General features: G+C 37.7%; 1 protein-coding gene across 4 annotated transcripts in view; it reads right to left on the reverse strand.

Moving 5' to 3' along the window:
• LOC135260434 (CUB and sushi domain-containing protein 3-like) overlaps positions 1–24922 on the reverse strand; it is a 325294-nt gene that overhangs the window by 272018 nt on the left and 28354 nt on the right. For all 4 annotated transcript variants that reach the window (XM_064345673.1, XM_064345666.1, XM_064345659.1 and 1 more), the window contains exon 2: positions 15091–15313. In XM_064345673.1, the coding sequence (XP_064201743.1) occupies positions 15091–15313 (223 nt within the window). The remainder of the gene's footprint in view (positions 1–15090; positions 15314–24922) is intronic.

A 24922-nucleotide genomic window follows, 5' to 3' on the forward strand; every position in this document is an offset into this window, starting at 1 on the left:
CTTCCTGCAAAGTATTTAAATGTCCGTCCTTTTCTTTTCATTACCCAGCACAGCAGTGCTGAATAAAATTTTAACCAGATGTGAATAGGTTTTTTTTTATTTTTTACATATATTAACAATAATGGAGACATGCAGCTAGTCTGCAGTCAATCAAGCTTCAGAAAAAATAAAGGTGAGATACAGTTCAACATGACAAAAAAAATTCAGATTGTGTGCAAGCCTTCTTGTTTTGTTTATAATCCCTCTAAACCTTTCCCAAGTACTTAAAACACCACCTGTAGGGTAAGGGATATGGTTGCCGGTAATATGAAGAGTGGCAGAGCGAGATAGAAAAAAGAAAAAAGGGCTTGTCATGAGTGAAGCCGCATTACTGCTGTTCTTGCTCTTATCTATTCTTCATTGCTTCGACTGTGATTAATTCACAGGACATTAGATAGCTTGAAACGTGGCATCTGCAAGTTTATTCATTAATTCTCAGATTTTCCACAACAGCAGGTATTCACCTTCACAGTCCATCATCAGACTGTACAGAGCAAACTCGCTGCTCAGCAGATTGTTCCTCTTCTCAACTGTAATTCCTTTCGCTATTCGTGGTGGAATGAACCACCTGTAACTGTCAGAACTGCAGAATCGCTCATTGTCTTGCAGCACCAAATAAATGCACAGCTGTGGATACTATACATCTCCTTGGCTTTAAGAGTTTTGACTTAACCTACTATATGACAGCTGCCGAGAATCTGATCACCCACGTGTGTGGCTCTTTCAGTCCATTATAAACAGCTATGACTTGGATTAAATCAAAAGCTACTATAAAGACAAATGATATTCAATTAAACGGGATTTAAACTAAGAAGGATTTTTGCTCATTAGGTGTCAGAAGTCAGGAAAATCCAGAAAATCATGGACATGGACTTGAGGCTCTCCTACATTGCAATCACTGTTGCTTTAATAAAAGAAAAAGCATAACATATATCAAACTCACAGAAAAAAGTTTTAAAATGCTGCAAATTAATGTTGGCATGTCATCATACTTAACTCATGTAATATGATGCAATTTAATTTTACTCTTGAGGGCTATTGCTTGAAGCCATATAAATGTTGCAGTCTATTTTGACAGCACAGAATGTGCCGAGGTACAAATACACTTGTTTAATGCAAATATCTAAACTTCTGAGTGGTATAATTGAAAACAAAAATGGAGAATTGACAGTTGAGCCACGGTTGCTATTTTCTAACGTTTGCTTGTTCCGAACGTTTGCAATGAGTGGGTGGAATGGGGACTCACTGAACAGCCTCTCAGGGATTCAGAGATGCACAAACACATTGCCAGAGTAGTATTTTAATGGTTTGAACAGTCCACATTATAATGCTGGTATTGCACAAATGCAATCATGCCATTGGAAATACTTGATATGGGGTAATTATGATATTAAATTTATTTAATAAAATGTGGAGGCATCCACGGACAGAAACTCAAACAAAAATGACATTTCATATAAATTTATAAAAATAAATTGCTATGATGTATTTGTCATAAATATGTTTTTGTAATTGGTTGTGTAAAGATAAAATGCATATTGGCAAACATATGATTCCCAGAAGAGCACACAAACAACATTATACAGGTAGAATTCGGCAGTGGCATGACCAGCCACTTTGTCAGGTGACCTTTTCATAGCATTTTCTATGAAAAAAATCATTGTAGTTCACAAAAGGCATCAGAAATAATAAATTCAAATTGAGGTAACACTACAAGATACTACAATTCCCATGAGCACTGGGTTCACACAGTATGGTCATCCCATTGGCCCATCCAGTTTGCTCTTTGTGTCTTGCCTCCTCAATCGAGCTGGGAATATAATTGATAAGAAGGAGAACTCGGCTGAAATCGAACCACTGCCAAACATGGCAGTGCGTACAAACTGTATATACTCATTGTGGCTTTAAACATTTTGTTTAGTGACACTCCATGCTAGTGGAGAGCACAGATTTAGATCCTACGTTTATGCTCGGAAAACACGGAATTGACCACGATTGACGCACCATACATATAGCAACAATAGCAAAAGGAAGCATAATCTTTGACAGATGAACGTCCTTGATTTCAGAGTCGCTTTAGATATTTAGCGCTGCAAAAAAAAAGAAAAAAAAGAAGAGTTGGCTTGTCACAGTGTTCGGTTTAACCCTGTGGCATACGATGCATGGTGTAGTTATTTTCTCACTGCAAAATAAATAAAAGTGCATCTACAGAGTTTCAATACTGACATAATTAAATGAATATAAGCACATGATATTCACACAATGCTCAATACAATTCGATATAGCCAGTTCTCCTCAATTAGGCTATAGGTGAGTAATAAAATCATTTCTCTTTGCATCGCTAAATTGCACACATTTCTTCGACATTATTTAAAGGTTTAGCCTACTAAGTAGGGCCCCTGTAGACTGTGCTTGTAAACCCCGCTCACACCTCCATCATCCTCAGTCCCACTCACACCTCCGTTGAGGACACACCCTCGAGTACTAAAAGCAAAACGTCAAGCGAAGAGGTGAGTTGGTCAGAGAGATTGAAAATAGCATCTTTAGCAATATGAATGATTCCATATAAATGGTAACAATAAACAGGCAGTGTTATAAAAAGTTTTACACTGAATGCTCCCCTTAGCACGTGGGAACATGATTTGGTAGCTACTCCGTTGTGCCAGTGCAGCTATTTTATGTTTTTCCTTGTTTGGTATTTAGCTATTCTAGGCCCTGTTTCGCAAAGCAGGATTACTTTAAAAATAAAATAGTCAGAGACATATTAATACAGCTGGCAAATTTGTACAGTACCGCTGTCATCTCTGGCTTGTGTATGTGTCTCCACAGCTGATGGAGATAGGAACCCAACAGGAAGGTGGAATTCTGAAGTGAATCACTTTGAAAGTGAAGACAAATGACACTAATTTTGAAATGTAATCATTTACTGGAAAAGTTACTTGCACTTTTTTAGCCTAATTGAAAAAATAAAAAAAAACGTACAACAAAAAGAAGGCTCTGATTTTTAGTTCTAAATCATTTTATACATTTATAACGATTAAACAAGATAATCAGACTATTTGCAGCTAGACCACAATTATTTCACCTGCCAGTCTAAAGTTAGATTATTTATAATTATTCTGAATAAATTAAATAATTTAACATTTTGCCACATAGCCCATTACAAATACAAACAAACAAACTAACAAACAAACAAGCAAATAAAGTATTAGTTGATGTGAATAAATTAAAGTATTAGCATGTGAATATTGAATATTCAATCTTCATTGCCTACATAGCTATTTCTCACATAATGTGACCTAATGAAGAATCACCTTGAGGTCATTCTTCATTAGCCATCAAGCGTCTAATAATGAACAATTAACAGCTCGTTAGTATTGAGAGGTTGCAATTGTGGTAGGAACGAAGACCATTATACATAGTGGGTCCAAAAACAAACGAACAACAAAAAGCCTACAGATCAGTGATCAAATTGTATACACTGTATGGTTCATGTCATAGAACAGGGTTGCCCAACCCTTCTAGTGGAGATCTACTGGCCTGTAGGCTTTCACTCCCCAACCCCAACAAAGTGCATCACATACAACAGATAACAATCTTAATGAGCTGCTAATTAGCAGAATTAGGAAAACCTACAGGACAGTAGATCCCCAGGAACAGGGTTGGGCAGTTTGTCATAAAGAATGTATAGCCTGTGCATATCCAGTAGGCTACAGAGGAACTGAGAAATATTAACCATGAAAAATGATCATGGGGGAAACTGAACATAGTCTAGCCTGACAACTCAGCTGAACTTAAACTGCTTTTATTTCTCTTAAATGATAAATTCATCTGTCAATGTGTTCAGCAATGCGTGCATTGATACACCTGTTTAATTTATATGTTTTTAAATTGCCTCTGCATAATGCCAGCTTGCCTTCAGAAGTAGACTGAACCCAACACACAATAATTGTATAGCCATACGCATTTTTTTTTCAGGATCTTTGTGCCACTCCTTTGGAAGTAGCTGACCTCACATTAACCCAACACACAATAATCAAATAGCCATATGTGTTTTTCCAATATTGAATTTTCATTGGTAAATGATATTTAAGAAAAATACTAATCTCTGTTTAATGTTTACCTATTTACGAAGAGAATATTCGAATACCATTGGTCAAATTAGGGAAAGAAAAAATATCTGATACAAAATATTATCTGTGCAAATGGGGTTCATGTTCATGTTTCTTAGAAGACAGAGCTAATGGCAGTGCCATAATATCACACAGAGGGTCACTGTGTTTAGAGAAACCAAAATAGAAATGTTTATTATGGTGACGCAACAGAAAACTATTCTATGATCTTTACAAACTGCTCTTTTAACAGTTCTGTGGAATAGGCTATATATAAGCTTCATCACATTTCAACGTAATAAGAGGCTCAGCTACAAGCTCTGCCTCCCTTGCCAAGTGGTTTCTGAGATATTGCATTTGGCACTTACAGTACATCAGAGCTTGAATTCTGCTCAGAAAAAAAGTGCAATTTATGTGAACCATAACTATTACTGCTCGGTTGGATTTAGTAAAACTTTGCCTCAGACATGTATTTTCCTGTAATATGTAACATATTTCATGCATATCAACAAACATTAATTACTTTATGACATGACATATTTCATTCAGGGATTTTCAACAAAACATCCTTTATCTGTAAGTAATAACATTACTTATAAGTCATATTACTTTTTTTATGTGTTCCAACTTGACATGCATTTGCTATGGTTCACCAAATTCGTAGTTTTGTGATGATCAGTTTCCATATTATCCATCTATATAGTTATACTTTTATTGAGGTTAATTAGAAAGGGTGGTGTCAACAAGGTAGATGGATTTATGGAGAGATCTCTATTAGCCTTAATTAAGCCTGTATTAATTTTCACATGATGGAAGAGTGTGTTGGAGTTAATATTATAATAACAAACACAACAATTTAAACCCATCCACCAATACTGGAAATCGCACTTTCATTTAAACGGATCAAGCAACAAAAGTGCTGACACCCAATTATAATAGTTTATGCGTAGGCGGCAGTGTAGCACAGTGGGTAAGGAACTGCGCTTGTAACCCGAAGGTCAAGGGTTCAATTCCTGCATAGGGCACTGCCGTTGTACCCTTGAGCAAGGTACTTAACATGCATTGCTTAAGTATGTATCCAGCTGTATAAATGGATACAATGTTAAAAAAATAAAAATAAAAAAAAATGCTATGTAAAAGTTGTGTAAGTCGCTCTGGATAAGAGCGTCTGCTAAATGCCTGTAATGTAATGCAATGTTCATGGGAACTATAGGCAAGTAGTTCTAGTTATGCTTAGAACATGATCAAGCTAGGAGAAAACTGTCACATTTGTGCAAAGGTATTTAGAGCAATATAAAGGAGGGAGGCTGAGCCGTTTGAGTTCTGTAGACATTTAGTCCCTTAACCGAATGAAATGTCAGTTTCCCTTTTCCTGGCTGAAAAAACATACATTTTCTTTTTGTCAGAATCTGGCTTCCTCTGTAATTTTAGACCTACAAGATTTTCTGTCCCCCTGAGCTCTCCTATAATTCACAGCAGGTCTTGAATTGTTAGGGGATGGACACTTTGAAATTGAGTAAAGCATTGCACTACTGAAGCACCACTGCAACATGGTTACATCTTCTGAAAATGCTTTATTTTTGAGAAAGAGGATTTATGTATGGGAGGATTTCTGTATTTATTATTGTGACATATTCAAGGGTTGGTGGCTCGAAATGCCCGAGGAAATGCAATGAGTCAAGTACTTCTTTATTCCCCTCTTCAGTAATGCAATATATGATAAAAAACCAAACACCCAGCAAATGATCTGTTTCCTGTCAACCCTTCTGAATTTATTCCACTATACTTTTCAAGTTAAATCTTAACATATTTAGTCTTTTTTTTTTTTATAAATCCAAACTGTGTTCTTGTGGTTCTATGTTCTGATGGTTCTGTTCTTAGAGTGTTCCATGCTCTTGCAATTGCCATGTAAAACAAAACAACTCATGCAGCTAGGTTGCCTTGAGGCATTACTCTGTAAGCCCAGTGCCAGATGTATGTCAGAGTATGTTTTATTCATGAGGATGGTGTGCACAATGCCTTCAAAGAGAAGCCGTTACATGAATAAGACGCACCAGTCAAATTTTTTCTGCATGGTTACAAAGATGGTTCTTGGTGAGGGGTGAGAAGAACTTTATGTTGACAGTTCTGTTGTTTTGTCACTTTTTTAAGTGACATGTAGGAGCTGGCCTGTCTACTCTCATTAAAAGACCACATAGTCTACAAGCAGGCTGGGCTGGTACTTCAGATGATTCTAAGTTGTCAAGCTTAGCTTAAATGATTCTTTATTTAAAAATGATTCAGAGTAAAATGGCATGAAAAGAGTACTGTGAAGAAGCCATTAGATCAAAGTAATCAGAAATTAGTTTGGAGATTGCAGCCAGCCATCCACTGTTCCCTGCTCTTCAACTTCTGTTCTACCATTGAATAAATATTTACTAGGGATGTACTACCCATGAAGGTTGTCTGCAGGGCGGTGGGTTGAGAGCCACAGAATAGGCTTCTCACTTCTATTTTTGGAGAGAAGGTGTCTACAGGGCTAATGCTGTGTGGTCATAGCATGTGTAGGCTTTGTTCCAGTTAGGTATTTATCCTTCTGGTTCAAGGAACTGCTGTCATGATTGAACCTATTTAGCTTTACTACCCAGTTCTGAGGGCATTTTGGTCTAAATGGAGGTCAGCAACCTGTTGGCCTGTGGTTTTTCAGGGCAGAAGTTGAGTAGTTGCTCTTCAGGGGATCCACTACAGTCTACAGCCCTGCATGAGGCAGTTTTTTTCCAGTCCCACTCCCACATGCTATTATAACACTATCTCAACGAGCTACATTCCTGTGACAGTTTATGGCGTGCCCACCTCCACCAGCATCATTTTTGTCCCACCCCCACACTCACTCAATGTTTTGCTATAAATGTCCTTTGCCAGCTGACCCACCCTGTCATATTGAAAATGCCTGACTTTTTTTCTACTTCTCTCCTTATTTAAGTAATATAGCATTCAAATCCACCTGACACCCAACAGAAAAAAGTTAATTAGTTTAAGTTCCCTGACATAATACAAGTGTCTCAGATGACAAAAACATACTTCAGTGAAAATATTTTCAAAAATATGATTTATTTTATTTTTCATGAATGTAGAATAGGTTTCAGCATGATAAAAAATATATTGTTCTTGAGATTAAGATTAATAATCTGTCAAACTGCTTCACTATTTCAGTTTTGGTTTGGTGGCCATAAACAAGCATTTTAAGGACAAATTACATTCATTTTTTTATTTCATATCGGCACCTCACTGACAGTTTACCACATTAGAAATATATCACTGGAAAATTGGAGAATGTATTTTCAGTAATGTATCTGGTATAGTAAAGGTAAGTGAAACCAGTATATGTTAAAATGCATTTCTGTAGTAATGTTATTGATTTGGAATATATTATACAAGTTCACACATGCTATCCTTAAGTTAGAATGAATGTAGGGGCAGAAAGATTTATCTGGCAATATATCTTTATGTTTTATTCATTCGTATTGATCTTAGTCTTATTACAGCTCTATGGTGGACTTATGATAAGATGTTGAGATTGGTCATTTCCAGGAAAAGGAAGAGGCCACTCAGGGTAGTGGACTTGCTACCTACATGGTAAACTACCCTCATGTGACCATGCCTGCATTCAGAATGGCTCCCTATATGGTTTATCGTGTACCAGGGTATAGGTCACTTTCTAGGGCAGCAGTGCACAAACCGTGGGTCACGATACAAGTTTGGGTTGCGGGAGATATCTATTGGGTCGTGAAATCATTATCAGTTATCCTGGATTTACACCAAACTCAGAATTCCTGTGGCGCTCTCACCAGAAGTAATTTATTTTCAATAAAGAAAGAGTCAACCAGCGTAATTCCAACTGCACTCTGCTGGATAGTGCAAATTAACCGAACTGCTTATAATAATTGTCCTTGATGCTCTTGCTTGGCTAGCAAGTAGGCCACAGCAGCACTGCAATGCAATTAGGCCTGTATTAAAAAGGTGCTAGTATTTATTAATGTCATTCTGTGTTTGTACAAATAAATGCTCAATAGAATAAAAATAAAACTAGTTAAAACACATATTGTTTGCATTTGACAGTGTATTTTATATAATCATGTAAATACCTGCTTTAATGTTGACTAGTGCGTCATTCCTACTGCACTCCAGAAGATAGCGACAATTCTACCTAATTATTAACTTGTTTATAAATTGGTCATAAAACGTAAGACAGTTAATGCCTTTAGCTAGTCATTGCTATGCAGTCTTTTTGTGCTTTTGACATCAAAAAATCTGTAACATTATTGAAATATTGGCCGTATTGAAATATCAGCAATATTTAGAAATAATAGCATGAGAAACTGTGTTTAAAGTTCACCACTGGGAAATTGATAAGTGGATGATACGTCCCATTGAAAAGAAACTCACTGATGATGACTGTAACTTTAATTAAAAGAAATGTTTTATCATTTTTGTCACCACTAGCAAAGCCATGGGATCACAGTTGCTCCAAATGTAATTGTCACATATGACCCCTCACTATTCCTTTGCACTTAAGCATCTGCCACAGACATATTTTCAATATGCATCACCTGCACATGGTATGAAAGCCAAGCATACACAGGACACATCAGAGCTGCCACATAGTACATAGCATTGGAAGATATGCCAACGGTTTATACCATGCATGCAACACAGAGTTTTTTAAACCTTGTGCATGCAGATTGATGTGAGGTCTTTGCTGATGACATGACATTCTCCAACAATCTCAAGAAAACGGCTGGTAGCAAAGCAGCAGAGAGCTCTAAGTACCTGCAGATAACGCCACGCTTTGATGAATTTTGGCATTAAGCAACTCACACAGCCTTAAAATTTCAGCTTGCAGTAATCCACTTTATGTTTAATGATTAGCTCTCTCTGAATATGCATCAAGAGGATTCCTGAAGTCCTGGAAGACTTGCTACGGTCTAATTTCTCTACAATTTCCGCTCCTGAGTAAGCAGCATAAACGCATCTTTTGAAAGCATGTGATCCTGCAAGAAGTCTAGGCTGGAGGATAATCATTCTGTTAGCTGACCACCTTTAAAAATGTGTTTTCTATGGTGGTTTAAAGTTTACTCAGATGCTTGGTAGCAGTTATTTTGAGAGCTGTGTGGTATATTTGATGATTTACCTCAGGATTCAACCTGAGTGAACCAATCCTGTTGTCCTGTCTGGCATGGGGGGGGGGGGGGGAGTGTTGACACCGTCTCTAGTCCACTGAGTTTATTTAGCTCGGCTACATGGAGAAAAGTGGTGCATAATCTTGTTAGTTTTTTTCATTCCTGTCCCTGTCTCCCAGTGAAAAAAACAACAACGAGCCCAAACAAACAAAAAACAAACAAAGAAACAGGCCAAATGTTATTATGTTCTTTTATCCGCATTAATGAAATTATGGGGGGAAAATAACATCTCGCTGCAAACCTCTCCCCTGTGAATGGCGGACTGTGCCTTTAAGGGGCCCAATGAATGCAACGAGCAGCACCTGACCTGGCTGCTAATCAGACTCGGGTGAGAAACCCTGCATGTGAGGCTGCCGCTGTCCAAGGTGCTGTAAGTTTACCAGGCTGGGAGAGGGGGCAGGAGACGCAGACAGCCGCCAAAACCACACTATACATCATGATTATCATGACACAAGATCGCGATAAATCTGTTATTGCATCAGAAAGGCCACCGTTAGGGGTTTCACCCTTAGTCCGTGTATGACTGAAAAGACTTCAATACATTTCTATTTAGCATTGAGCATTACACACAGAACAGTTAACTCAAAGTACTGTGTATATTTAAAAATAACCCATAAAGAAAATTGTCAGAGTGCTAACAGCCACACTATTTTTTTTTATTCTAATTTGATTTTAAAGCTGCTGTCGAAAGCACATTCTTTTCTGAAATAACATGCGCAGCAGCAATATGATCAAGCTCCATGATTTCTAAACAATAGGAGACTAAAAATATAATTGAGTGCAGTTACTATTTTTGAACCATATCTGGATTTGGAAAGATCCATCAAAATGATTTTTTTGTATCCTTTGGAACAAGTCCTGATTTCTCTTCTATAGTTTCAAGGGTCTTTCAGCACAGAAATGAAAGGATTAGTTCTGGCAGATTACAGAGATGAGAAACCTGGCACGTTCCAGAATGAAATTCCAGAGTTAACCCTTCCCATTCCTCTGCCTGAATGGAAAAGTGGCTGTTTGAATAACTGTGAGTTCTAAGTCGCACTTTGCCTATGTAAAACTATCAATAAGTCTGTCCAGATCATTTGCAATCCATGTAAGCGTGTGATAAAATATTCTGCTTTGTCTCCAGTAAAGCATTCAAAGTTATGTAAATAGCATGGACGGCTAGAATCAACATGAAGTGTCTCTATGGCTTCATACCAACAGATTTAGATGTGAGCGAGGCTAAATTAAGTTCATCAAGCCAGTGTTTTAATATGCTACATGCTAATTTACTCATTAGCACATGAATATGTTAATTGTATAATATTTGCCTAAATAATGGATGCAGAGCAGTCAGAGTAGGCGATTATTTGATTATGATATAAGAGCATGTTTGTTCACTCTGACACATTAAGTGAAAGGCAAGGAATCTGTTCAGCAGATACATTTTATTTCATCATCTCCCAATGCCACCCCAGGGGGAATGAACTAAAACAGACACATCTTTCCACAGTGCTGAAGTACACGTTTGTGTGTTTGTATTCCAATTGTCATGTGAGCAAAGAGCTTATCTGATGTTCCCCTTGGATTTTTTGCCAAATGATTTAAGCCCCCCAACATTTGGTGCCTATGCTGAAGAATATTTATGGCAAACAAACTATAAATATTTCTTGGGACAAAAACATTGCTATATTTGTTTGTGAGGACTACACTCATCAATGGTCCTTCAGTTTGTTAGTTGTTCATTAATATGCTAACTAATAATCAGACCAGCTAAATTCCTTGAATGTAGTATACATGCTTTCCCCCAAATTATTCCCCAGCCGTGAATATGTATGCCATATGTTTGGGCACTTTGATTAAATGAATGACTTAAAATAGTTGTAGTCTTCCCAGAATATCCATAAAATGAGAATTTTTTGTTAAATCAAATGTAAAATCAAAACAGACCAAATAAGAAAGCCGATATTGTGTGCACAGTGTCATTAATGATAGCTATATGCTGCAAATAAACAGTGAAGTTTGTTACTATGTATAACTAGTACTATGTACTAAATCCTAAATGGATCACCCATTATGTGAAGACCCTCAAATGCACTTTAACATAACATTCACTGTTTTATTTCAAATCCAACGTGCTGAAGTACAGAGCCGAAGCTATAAGCCAAGTGTATATATAAAAAGCTATAAGCTATATAGCATGTGTGTTTGGTGTTTGTTGTGTGTGTGTGTGTGTGTGTTGTATGTGGTGCAGGCAACTTAATTAAATATAACCCTTGCTGAGTTTGTAATTCCGACCTCAATTCTAAAATTCTAACTGCTACCAAAAAAGGTAGGGTTAAAGTCAAGACTGAACACAGCTATACCTTCTTACGCTCTTTATTGACAAAAACATGATGTTGGTTTCTAATAAAGCTGTTTCTTTTAAGAGCACCAAGTGGGTTTGGCCTTCTCAAGTGGAATCCATGGGGAGTCAGGCGAACCCAATTGCACTGAATGAATTCCACTTTGCCAAAATATGCCCAGTAAATACTTTCATACATCCCTGTAGAGGCTTGGGTCTGCATATGGAAGTCTGACAACCCAAAGTGACAACCCAATGTGCCTTTGTTGATTAGGATGTCAGCTTGTTGTCTCACTTGTTCATTTTTATTTTTTATTTTTTTACACACAGAAATATGTTTTACTTCAAAAATAATCGTTGACAGAACTTTGCTCAAAATAGCCTCCTTTGGCTCTCATTACAATTAAACGAGTTACAGAAAGTCTATCCAATCTTTTTGCAAAGTGGGAGATAGTGGTAGTTGAATTGACTGAAATCTTATCTGCTAGAAGTTTTCTTTAAAAGCACTGGTAACCTAATATTTGTGACTGGTACTGCATATATATTGGCACTGTACTCCGCAATTTTAGATTAGAATTTAAGTAATTTGTATATGGTTACGGTGATTATTCACAGCTTTTATTTAAGGGTATGTTTACACACTTTGGTTTTACTATCTAGAAATTACAGCACTTGCTATACATAGTCCCCCCATTTCAGGGCACCATTATATTTAGGGCACATTAATAGTACGTGCACATTAATAGTATGTGAATAACAGTAGTCGTGTTTAGTACTTTGACACATATCCTTTGCATGCAATGACTCCTTAAAATCTGTGATCAATAGACATGACCAGGTGTTGAGTATCTTCTCTGGTGATGCTCTGCCAGGCCTGTACTGCAGGCATCTTCAGCACTTGCTTGTTAGTCGCCTTAAAGTTGAAGTATGTAAGTCTGAAGAAACTAGCAAGAGAGAGCTAGATATGTAAAAAGAAAATTCCACCCCTTCCCACCCCCTCCCGTCAGCTCTCCCTCTAAAGCCCCTCCCTCCCAACGCATGCACACACGCTGTCTTCTGGAGAGAGAGACATGACCTGTTCTGTCATAATCAGTTGGAAGTCGCTATGAGCAGTCTCATATAAATTACAGTTTGTTGTCTCATTTTAGCGGAACAATATCTTGACTTTCATAATCTGTATGTATTAATGCCAAATTCAGTGTAAAAATGCCATCTTGTCACCAGTCACACAATCACCTTGGATGTTTTCGCGGGTACATCTGATTTACTAGACAATTGTTTACTAGAAAATTGTTGGAAAACAAACTCACATCCTGCACCTGTACCTTTTTTTCCAGCATATGCACCGCATGTTCAATTAGATTCAGACTGGGTGAATGCCTTAACCAGTCAAGAATTTGAATAACTTCTTTGTTGCTTTACCAGTATGTTTGAGATCATTGTCCTGCTGTAAAATGAAGTGTCATACAATGAGGCAGGAGGCATTTGCTTGAACTTTTGCAGATACTGTAAGGCAGGTGTCTGGGGTTTTTTCTTCATTATGGTGAGAATTCTTCAGTCATCAACTGAAGAGGTCTTAGTTAACCTACCAGGCCCTTTGCAATTACTGAGCTCACCAGTGCTCTCTTTCTTCTTTCTTCTTAATAATGTTCCAGACAGGTGATTTTGGTAAGTCTAAGGTTTGGCCTATGACTTTTTTTGTTCTTATTTCACAGCATCATAATGGCATCTTTGACTGTTATTGCACAACCCTCATGTTGACAAACGCCAATAATAGCCTCCAAAGGCAATCAAAAGCCTAGAATCAAGACTAGATACTGAAAGCTCTCTTATACTTACTCTCTTAGGAAGCAATTGAACGCACCTGACTCATCAGAAACACCTGTGGAGTCATTTATCCCAAACACTATGGTGCCCTGAAAAGGGGGGTGGTGGGGGGGCTATGTATAAAAATTGCTGGACTTTCTACATGGTGTAACCAAAATGTAAAAAAGTACCTTTTAAAAAAAGATGAGAATCTTACTTCAACCACATGCACATTGTTTGACTGCAAATCAAAATTTGTGGAGCATAGCGACACATCAAGCAAAACTATGTCTTTGTCCCAAGCATAATGGAACGCATTGTAGATGTATGATATAAACTGTGGCATGCCGTGCATATACAAGAATATATGGCATGACAGGATGGTAATCAGCCAGAGGCTGATAACCGAAGTTAACCACCCTTAAGTGTCATATGTTCTTGTATATTCACTGGCATGGGGTGATATATATCTCTTATTCCATGGTTACAACTAAAATGCATGGAAAAAATAAAACGGTATTTTTTACTTTTAATACTTTTTATCAAGTACGTAACTAAAACCATTATCTACATATCACTTATCTAAATATATGGTTCCTCTGATAATGGGTCATGGCACTAGAGTTCGGATTCTACAGACTTGTCCTTATCATCAACAATGAAAAACATAAAAGAGAAAAGACATTTACCAATGAGAAACTAAGTACACATTATCTGTTGGTATGATGCGTTTAGCTGCAGGTATCATGAGCAGACAGTCAGCTGTGTTATTTTCCCTAATCCACATTATATTGCTACGGTACGGTACGGTCATATTTCCAAACTTAATAAATATTGCCCCCCTGACCTCATAAAAGCTTGATGTAACGTGTTGCAACAAAGATATTCGCTGGATGAAAATGCTTTTTATCTGCCTATTTAACCTTAACTATTGGTTTTGTGAATTGGCTATTATAACCTGTTGCTATGGTTACCTTGTCAGGATTTATAAGCCAACAATTTGAAAGTTCTCATAGTAGTTTAGAACTGTAATGAGGCAAAATACCCAGATTACCATGCCTACACACAAATATAATGTACAGCTGTGAACCAATCAGAATTGAGTATTCATCCAAACCATGGAATAAATATATATTTTGTTATTCGGTGTATTTTTTGTGTGCCCCTTTTTGTGTGTGCATTTTTATAATTCATGGGTCAGAATCCAAAGACAGAAATAGATCCATTAAATCAATTAAATAAATGTTAATATGATCTCATTGTGAGTTGAATTGTTTTGCACCCCTCCTTCATAGAATTCATCATAAGCACAATGCAGGTTATAGTTTACATAGTTCTTATAGATTTATATTATGGATTACTTCTTATAAATTAGATTTTTTCTGAATTCTTGGCATTCAGATGTTCATAAATCTAGGACCATGTAGTTCCACAATATTTAATGTAATGTTTTTAAAAGGATAAAAATCATCATGTCACATTTGTGCCTGCCTTATACACACACGTAGGAATGGTGAAGAATATCAACAGCTTGCCCTTGCAGTTCTGGGAGAACTATAACCGACAGACATAGAGAATGGAGTACACTCACCTAGTCCGGAAATTTGCTGGATGGGGATGTCCGTCATACAGAGACAAAAAATCGTATTCCTCCTCCACTGCAAAAGACTGAAAGACGATCTGAATTCTGTTCCTCTCCTCTGCGATGATTACCCATGTACAGTTGGCACCATTCGGATATCCATATGGAAAACCTGGGCTCTCTATGGTACCATTTCTTCCTTTTAACGTTCCACCACAGTTAGTAATAAAACCTGTAAGAGAGAGATCAAGTATAGTTAATCAGATTATAATAGATAGGTCCAATCATTCATTTCATCGCCAGTTTGAATAATCAATTTTTCCAGACTTTTTAAAATACACTACAGCAGGAAACACATTTGGTATCTTGAACATATCAAGGTCACCCTAGTCATCTCAAGCTTGACAGCCACCTCTTTTCACGGTAGCCTACTATATATGCAGTCGTGCAACTTTTTGACCTGTCATAATACTGTTTATAAAAGCATTGAACGGTCATTGACCCTGTCCTTTTATTACTCTTACACATTGAGTTGCTCACTCTCACAATAAATCTTTGTTGCTCAGTTTGGCTGTTTTACTTGTTTATTTTTGTATTCAGTTTTCACAAGAAAATCCATGCTGCTTTTCAGCATCACAAATATAATATTACCAAAAGTGGTAGATGGATTATTAAATATAAATCGATCTCAGCAGCCAGAAAATGTGTCAGAATAACACATACGCCCACAGCTTGGATGAAGCTATGGCATGGCACTGGGCCACAGAGCCTTCTTCCTCCTCTCCGTCAGTATGGATGCATGGCCGCTGTTGTGCTTTGCACATGATCTCACTTCCTGTCTGTTTCCTGACTCATTCCCAGTTTCCCAGATCAGGGCAACCGACCTCTTGTATACAGCTATAGGGCCATAGTATGCCGAGATGATGGTGCCAGATATCTGTTGTTGGGATCTGACTATGTATTAGTATGAATGTGAATGGAAAATAAAGGAATCCTGTTGGTCAAGGCACTATTTGTACAATCCTGAAAATGTTTCAGGACTCTTTGGGCCAACTGGCAATACATATGCAAAATTAAAAATGCAAGAAATACAAGGGGAACCACCAATGTGTGTTTGAGTGTGGCATACCATTCCAATTTCAGCGCTGGGAAGAAATTTGGCATATAAATAATTCCAATCGAATGGAAGGAAAAGCTTTATGTGATCACAGAACAAACTATAACAGCATAACCCAAAATGTTTTTTCACAGTCCAGTGATCGGCTTGATGTAATGGTTCCAGTGTCATGTTTTCCTTTGCGACAGTCCTATGTACTGCCAAATGTGTCCATCCTAATTCCTCATTTGCCAGTATTCCATAAATTCTGGAGAAAGTCCTTGCAAAGACTGTCACCTGACACCTTGGCTAAGATGTAAGGTACCAGCAATGCACTTTGCCCAGGATTCAATCAAAATGTGTCCTTAACTAGCACTTACATATTTACAAGGTAGGTAATGGGCTCTGTCAAATGGGCTCTGTGAAAAGCAGTGCCCTCCTACCCTCTCCTTCCTTTTTCACAGGGGGCCCCAGAATACTGAAGGCCACCACTGACTTAATCAATTCAAGCAAGAGTAATAAACTTGGCACAGGTTATTCATTCTCTAAAATTCAAAATATGTTGTGTGAGAATGAAAGACTTTGATATTCAAAGACACACTACGAGTAGAATGAACTTCGGTCCTGATGGCCTTGTAAGGCCTTTAGATAAGCCAAGAAAACAAAGAAGACTGATGACTCAAAACAACGGAAATGGAACAACATTGATAAAGAGAGAGTTTTTCCTCATTTTATTCAAAGGGTGCCGTAGTGGCCTGGAATCAGCCACCTGTATCTCCAACCACCAGCAAAACTAATGTATGCCTGGGGCATATGGCTTTAAGCCAGCAATGCTCTGTTAACCGTCTCCAAAAAAAGGGAAACTATTTACTCACAGATCAACACAACGGGACACTGTCCCAAGCCAAGCGCGCCCTCACAGTAAGAGAGAAAACCTGGAGCATTCATCTTTGTCTGTAGTAAGGAATGTTGACACCTTTCCAAACTGAGACAGGATTTTTCCCTTTTTACACCATCCAAAAATGGAAATAGCCCTATTCTTATTATATTCTGTAGAACTGAGCCAGGATCTCTGTATTCACAATATTGTATAGTACTTAGGCAGATGTGTATACTCACTGTGTCAAATGGATACAAACCTTATTATCAATTACTGAGCCAGACTCTCTCGTTGTCACTCTGTGCTGACTGCATTGAACATAACTGTGCTAGGATCTTCATATATTTACTACATTTGGGATAGTTTATATAGAGATAACATATGTTCAGACTTTACTTCAAAATCTTGCCAATTCTCCCTTGTTTCGGCTCATAGACCAGCTTGGCGATTTCGAAAACAGATGTTTGTTTATTACCAGGTAGCGTTATGGTACATTTTGTATTAAAGGCCATATATGTCATACTAGTGCACCTTTGATAGTAACCAATGAGGCTCATTGATTGAAACTCATACAGAATCACCTGTGGCACCCTTTCATACTGAAGCCAAGCCATGTCGAGCCTGTGTAAAAGGTCATGCACTGTGTCTCGATCCCAGGTTGGATAACATGTTGACCTACACACCAACGGTTTTACCCAGGTCATTGCTTTGTTGTGAAAGGGGTGTTAGTTTCCATAAAGTTCCCCCCCCCCTCCAAAAAAAAGGACAAAAAAAACGCATATTTGGATTATAAACTGTATTAGGAAATAACACATTTTTGATATGCAGTATGACCTGAACAAGCCATTGTCACATTGTCAACTTTTCAAGGATATGTAACTTTTTTTAATTATGTATGATTTGATTTATTTATTGATTGACTTCTGGAAGAGATTTTTACTAACAGTAGTTTACTCAAAAACAGTTTTTTGGAAATATTTCCCGCAAAGGTTACCACATGGCTAAGTTTCCGCATTGTACATGAACTATTGCCCATGTTACATTTATCAAGCGATACATTAATAGGGGATTCTCCCCTATTTACCATATACATTTTCCTCCCATATAGCTTTTCTTCTCGCTGGAACAACACTGCAGTTCTGAAATGTGTTTAGCGGTTTCATCAATATTTCCAGCTCCACAGAGGAGAACTTGTATATTTTGCATTCCATTGTTTTGCTTTCTTGCAATGCACAAGGCATGTCTTCAATACTATTTTAATGAACTCGCTGCGCTTGAGCTCATCTACTTTACATAACCAGTCTTAGTAAATGCCACACTAAATTGGCAACACATAATTTTGCGGCACTGACGCTAATTTGCAGAATTCTTCGTAAATACGGCCCTTAGTGTGGCTTCACTATTCCCTCATATCTACTAACTTTAACAATGGAGGAAATGTATACTGCACCACCTTTCCTCCCCCTGTCAAGATGTCATTATTTTAGGTTGTAAGTAACCTAGCTGCATGCAGGCTAAATTATACATATTTTGGTAAAAGACTATGTTTTCATGTTGACATTTTAGTCTGAGCATTATTCCTATCCAAGGACATTTGGAATTGTTAGTAAATAAAGTGCCAAGTTCAATCGAATGCACTTAGACTGCTTACGTGCATATGCAATTCAATTCAGCTCTCCAGATTAATCCAGTGACTTATCTCCATAAATGCTGCTTCATCTGTTGCATTGAAGTATGATAACTGGTACTACAAAGTTTTTGCCAAAATGATTGACACTCAAATAAACTGTTGCTTTTTCAAGATGACTTTCTCCCATCCTGGCACTACAATAAAAATAGGGAGCTAATGATTTAATACATTAGATTTTTTTGGTTTCATTTTATTACATAAAAAAAATGCCCGAGCAAGGCGAATGAAAGTCAGTCTGCTTGTATTCCTTAAAAATATAGCCCAAAACTTAAAATAAATATTATATATGTGTGTGTGTGTGTATACATATATACATTCTGGTATGTTAAAAAGCTCTGGCTTTTATCGACATATTTTGACTTTTCACAGCGTTATCATGTTTGATCCCCCCTTCATTACAGCATAAAAATGACTTTATCCACAGCATATGCCCTAATTATTTACGATAAACTGGGAAAGGACTTATTTTATAGCTCTATTACTGTAATGTTACACGTATAAAGCATGATGATTCCATTATTTCATTATTTAGTAGAATATTTATATAATGATTTAATTGGCAACATAATATTGTGAAGTAAAAATAGCGATGCTGGATACAGAAAGAAAGATTTTTTTTTTTTCCCAAAGGGCAAAAAAAGGGCCTTTTTAGAAATAAATGTTTAAACTACACGTTATGAACAAATCATGTGTTCAAATACCACATTTCCAAAAACCTAATGTGAACACCCAATATGTTTAGAGTACATACTGTATGTGTATTATAAAAATGATCCCACTTATAAAATGAGTGCGGAAAAAGTTATCTATGCTATTTCAAATCACGTTTTTTGTGTGTAAATTATAGTTCACATGTGAAAATGTGGAATTTCATGTGATTTCATGTCACATTTTGTTTTCGCATGTGGAAACATTGTTTATTTATGTGTATGATAGTAAATATAACATTGAGACTGGCCTTTTGTAAACGTCAGTGGATTATAATAATAGGCACAGTCTTTTCAATGAAAGAATTCCTGTCTCTAATTAACAACAGCTTTAGATAATTACATGTGAGCTTTGACTGTAATTGCTAATTATATTCAGACAACTATAAATCTGTGCTACTGGCTTGATGGGTCATTTCACTTTATTGATTTTAATTGGTAGCTCTAGAAATTGTTTGCTATGAATAGCTCACAGAATATAGTTGGAGATCAGTGTAGGCGACTGAGTGAGGCAATCATTTATAAGTTTTTCTCTTGCGGTAGATTTGCCAGAGAGGAGAAGAATATTACCATGACTACACTGAAGCATGTGCTGCCCATTGATGGAAATGCACAGAATCACATTGGTCTGTATTTTCAGCATCACATCAATTGGAAAATTCCCTTTATGAAACTGCATTTGAAGTGAAGCCTTACGGGAGGATTTTTGAAATGGTCCCTATATAATGCATTCAAAATTATTTTTACATACAGGCAGTGGGTGGAGAATATATTGACCTTCTCAAATAGTTTTCATGTTCAACTTCTTAACAGTTAATTCTACTGTTAGCAGTTGCAATTGCTTTTACTCTGAAAATGTACTTATTTTACCAATATTTGTTTCTCTGGGAAAGAACAAAATATATAGTTTAAGTACTAAGATATTGCATGAATTATTTTTATAGTGTAGTATAATGGGTAAGGAACTGGTCTTGTAACCTAAAGGTTGCGGGTTCCATTCCTGCTATGCAAAAAGTTGTGTAAGCTGCTCTGGATATGAGCATCGGCTAAATGCCTGTAATGCAATGCAATTTGCTTATATCTTTATTTTATTTAAAATGTGTAAGCAAAGTTGGAGACCGGCGGTCTTTGCAAATGGTAAGTTCACTCCTGCCTGCAACCCAGTCACCACATTTTCAGGCTAATTTTTTGCTTGATTGGATATGACACAACTTAAGTGTGGTTCAGTTGAATTGCGCATGCCATTAAACTAAGTGTGTTTGATTGACTGTGGGAGGTTTTTCATGTATACAACTTGATATGCACCAATGTGGCTTTGGATAAGTACAGGGTGAAAACATCTAAGTGTCATCCAGGGATTTAACCTAAAAAAACTCCCGTTACAAGATCACTTGCATAAACACTGCTCTTGTATGAACACTCCACAGCAACAAAGGAACTGATTCGATATCCTCACTGCTGCAATGGCAGTGCATGTATGACCCTTAACAAGTTCCTCTTTAGATACTTTCACAGACTGATGACTGAAAACAACGGAAATGGAACAATATTGATAAATATCTTCATTTTAAAACATATTTAATATTAAATAATTGCCTATTGTTTGAATATAAGCACCACATATTTAGGTGATATTTGTGTTATTGTTTATTTTAAATTAATTTAGACAATTGTTTTGGCAATACTACTGTATGTGTGGTCATGCCAATAAAGCATATTTTAGAGATGGAAAACTGCAGTATTATCTGTTTTTTTTCTTTCATGTCATTGCCAGCATGCAAATCACTACTGCTGAAGTGCCCTTACTCCTACAATATATTGCCTGTGCAAGAACAAGCTGGTGACAATTTCCCATATCGCTTGTTGCAAAGTGGTAGCCCCTCGGGAAGGAGAGATGTATTTCTCACTGGCAATTGGTAGCCTGTGGTTGTCTGGTGCACCACTGGGAGGAACTAATGCAGTGATAACCCTACTCCAGGGGCCTGTGTCACAAAGCAGGATTACTGAGTTAGCTGGATAACTGCACTGACTAAAACAGGGAACAGCTCTTTTTACTTCAGTCCGTGTTCCAGATTTGCGAGAGTTCCAGGTTTTACTCAGCGCAGTTATCTCGCAGTTATCCAGCTAACCCAGTAATCCTGTTACAGAGATACAGGCACCAGGTGGCATGAAGTCAACTGTATCTGAGTGCTACAGAGATATGCTCAAAATATTGACAGCTGTTTGCAAATGCCTTATGAATCTACTGAAATAACATCATATGGCACATGTCCTGGTAGCATGTCCTAAATACCAGCTGTTATAAGTTGGCACTGCTTAGTATGATGGTTATTTGGCATTCCAAATACTACATAAAATCCACTTCAAGAAGAGTGTTGCCTTCGTTTTTGTAATTTTTTTAATTTTCAGTTTTTGTATAAAAATGTGTTTTTTTTTTTTTTTTTTTGTTTGATTTCATTTTTCAGTGTGTTTTCAAATGCATTATGGGGCATTAAAACACAACAGTGCCTTCACTGTAATCCCTGGTGAGAACAGTTTATGTTGAAACCCAGTTTATACACAGTAAAATCTCTGGTGTTAATTTAGCAGTCTGGGTGAGTCCAAGGGCGATCAAATTTAGTCCATCAGCACCAAATATGCTTTATCAGACTTGATTTAACACTGAATATTTACAGCGTAGGGGTCTCATTAGTGGGTCTACTGTGGAATTGTTTTAAGCAAGGTCACAGTGAGGGGATGTGACAAAAGCTGTGAGTGCCTTTATTCATTTTACCATCCACAATTAGCAGTCGTATTGAAAATGGAGAAAATCATCTGAAATTACTATATGTGGAATTAAAATGGCCTCTTTCAGATCATTCCATTCCATTCAGTCTTCGGTGCTAGTTTTAAGCCTACAATAAATTACAGAAGCTTTTTCAGCACTCTAGGCTACTAGATCACAAAGTACAGACAAATCACTGATATAATCCCTCACCTCAAAATTACCTCTCTTCTTCAGAGAGTATTAAAGGACAGATGATGTTTAGCTGTGGTGTGGAACAGGAGAAACTGACAGAGGGACGACAGAGACAGAGGAATGAACATTTTTGCTTTCCATTCAGTAGACAATACAATAAAATGGAGAAGGGGGAGGGAAATGTACTGGGGGAAAGAGAGTGATGGGAGGCCCGTGACGTGTCAGCTGGAACCCACGCAGATCACGCTAATGAGCTCACATGTAGCGCCTACACACGCTTCTCACTGCACAGCACGCCTGCCATTCCCAGTGCACTTTGCATACTTTCACTAAATTAAGAGACATTCCAACATAGTCTCAAAGCCACCATTGGCCATTGCATAAGCTGCACATTCAGCATTCGTTTTACAATTTTGTTTTTCTTCTCAAATTTTGCTTCTGGCCACCAGTGGCTGTCCAAGTGACCATGTCTTTTGCTGTAACAAATTACTTTTGACCCCACTTCCGATCCACTTCATGAGATGACCTCAAGCTACACTACAGTTCGCATTCAATCAACTTCTGCCCTTAACTTTGGCTTACAATTAAATGCAAGCGTTTTATTTCACAAACACGGCTTTGCGTTCAACGGTCATAAAACGGAACTTGCCAAAATGTGTTTGTGAGGAAAAAAGCTGTTCGTATTTAGCTCCAAATCTTAAGAAATTATGCACTTTGCTTTTACATTTGGACTGTGAAATGGACCAAGACTGATTTATTACAGGTGTGAGAGTGACTACAGAGACAGTCATCCAGGTGGCAACACTGCACTGTAGCTTCAACCTACTTTTTATTCCCCACCCCACTTCCAAACCCTCTGAGTCTCCCATGACCGGTCATTCAGAGTGTCTTATTTAGAACAGAGTCCTCCCAAGATGTTGGACAGAAAAGGCCAAAGTGTGACCCCAGTCTAAATCCCGCCCCTGGGATTGAACACTGTTATCAAACGTCTGTCTCTACCACAAACGACCGGCACTTATCACTACGCAGGATTCACTAAGACCATGTCCCTTGGCGTGTGGGATTCCTGTGCTGTGTCCGCAGGATACGACACGACTGCTATCCTCAGAAAAGGACACCGTGAAAGCATTTACACTGTGGCTTCCATATTGTTAAAATTGCTGGTCACTGCTACATCCATTGTGAGTGCACTTCAGGAAGGCTTCATATCCTTATTACATTACATTACATCATGTAACAGGCATTTAATGAGGTTGACTCAATGCCTAAAGCAGAAGAGCTAGACACCAGTCCTGGAGGGTGGTAATGCCTGCTGTCTGCTTGGTGTGCTTCCTCAATTAAGTGATTAATTTAAGATGTAGATTGGATGAGGAGTCCACACACCTTATTACCACGGCCATAATTGGCTGCTGATTGAAGGGAGACCACAGACACTGTGGCCCTCCAGGACTTCAATATGAACTAAATGACCTAAACTCCGCTGATTGAAACATTCAAATTAGACTCTAAAGGCTTTCTCCTTGGTCAGAGTGTTTTCAGCAGGTTTCAGTGAGCCATCTTCCAGCTGCTTTTTGGCAGAGATTCAGGGTTTTCTACAGGCCTGCTTAGGCCCCACATGTGCGACGCAAGGCTGCAGCTGTTGCATTTGGCCAGTTTTGTATGCAGGATGTTTAAAAAGCATAATATCTGTGGAAATAATAAATAAATAAATAAATAAAACGATCACAGGGGGAAAAAAAAACTGCCTGGCTGCCATTTTCACATGATTAATTCCCAGCATTTAGTGGCTGCTGAGAGGCGGAATAAGTATGAGGGAGGCTAAAAGCAGCTGTACAAAGCTTTCCCTTCCATTTAAGACAGTCTTACAAAATATGCTAGCTGTAAGTCCACAAATCATGACAGTCTTCATTTCCTTGGCATGATATCTCAAAAACATATGGAAACAAGCACGAAACCGTCCAGACACACGGTGCAACTTGGCAAACTATATTTTTTGGTTGATTTTACGCGCTCATATATGGCAGTTGGTTGAAAATAGACACTTCATGCTACAATCATGATAACGGCAATGACTGTGCTGTGACGTTTAGGGTGCAAACAGCAAGGCTGAATCCTTTTGACGTAATTTACATAGAAACTATACGCACAGATCGCCTAGTTTCACTCACTGTGGCCAAGTGGAATCGATAACGTTTAAAAAAATATATAACTTAAATATATAAAGATTTAATTCAATCGTCTACTGGGGGTTTTGCCATTTATTGAGGATGTGACAGAAAATTTTGGTGCCGCTGACTGTAATCAAATGTTTTTCACATTTACCATTTGATTGAGCAAGTACCATTCACAGTACATTTTTATGGGTTAGTGCTGTCAGATTGTGCTAGTTACTTTACATGAACCTTGTACGGTGATCAATAAAGGCTAACAGCACAGTACCACTTACTTCTTGTCACTTGTACCACTGTAATGAACTAAAAAAAGGCTACAAACTACCTTTTCTATGAGA

The sequence above is a fragment of the Anguilla rostrata genome, chromosome 1 (assembly GCF_018555375.3).
Source record: "Anguilla rostrata isolate EN2019 chromosome 1, ASM1855537v3, whole genome shotgun sequence".
In the NCBI taxonomy this organism is placed as follows: Eukaryota; Metazoa; Chordata; class Actinopteri; order Anguilliformes; family Anguillidae; genus Anguilla; species Anguilla rostrata.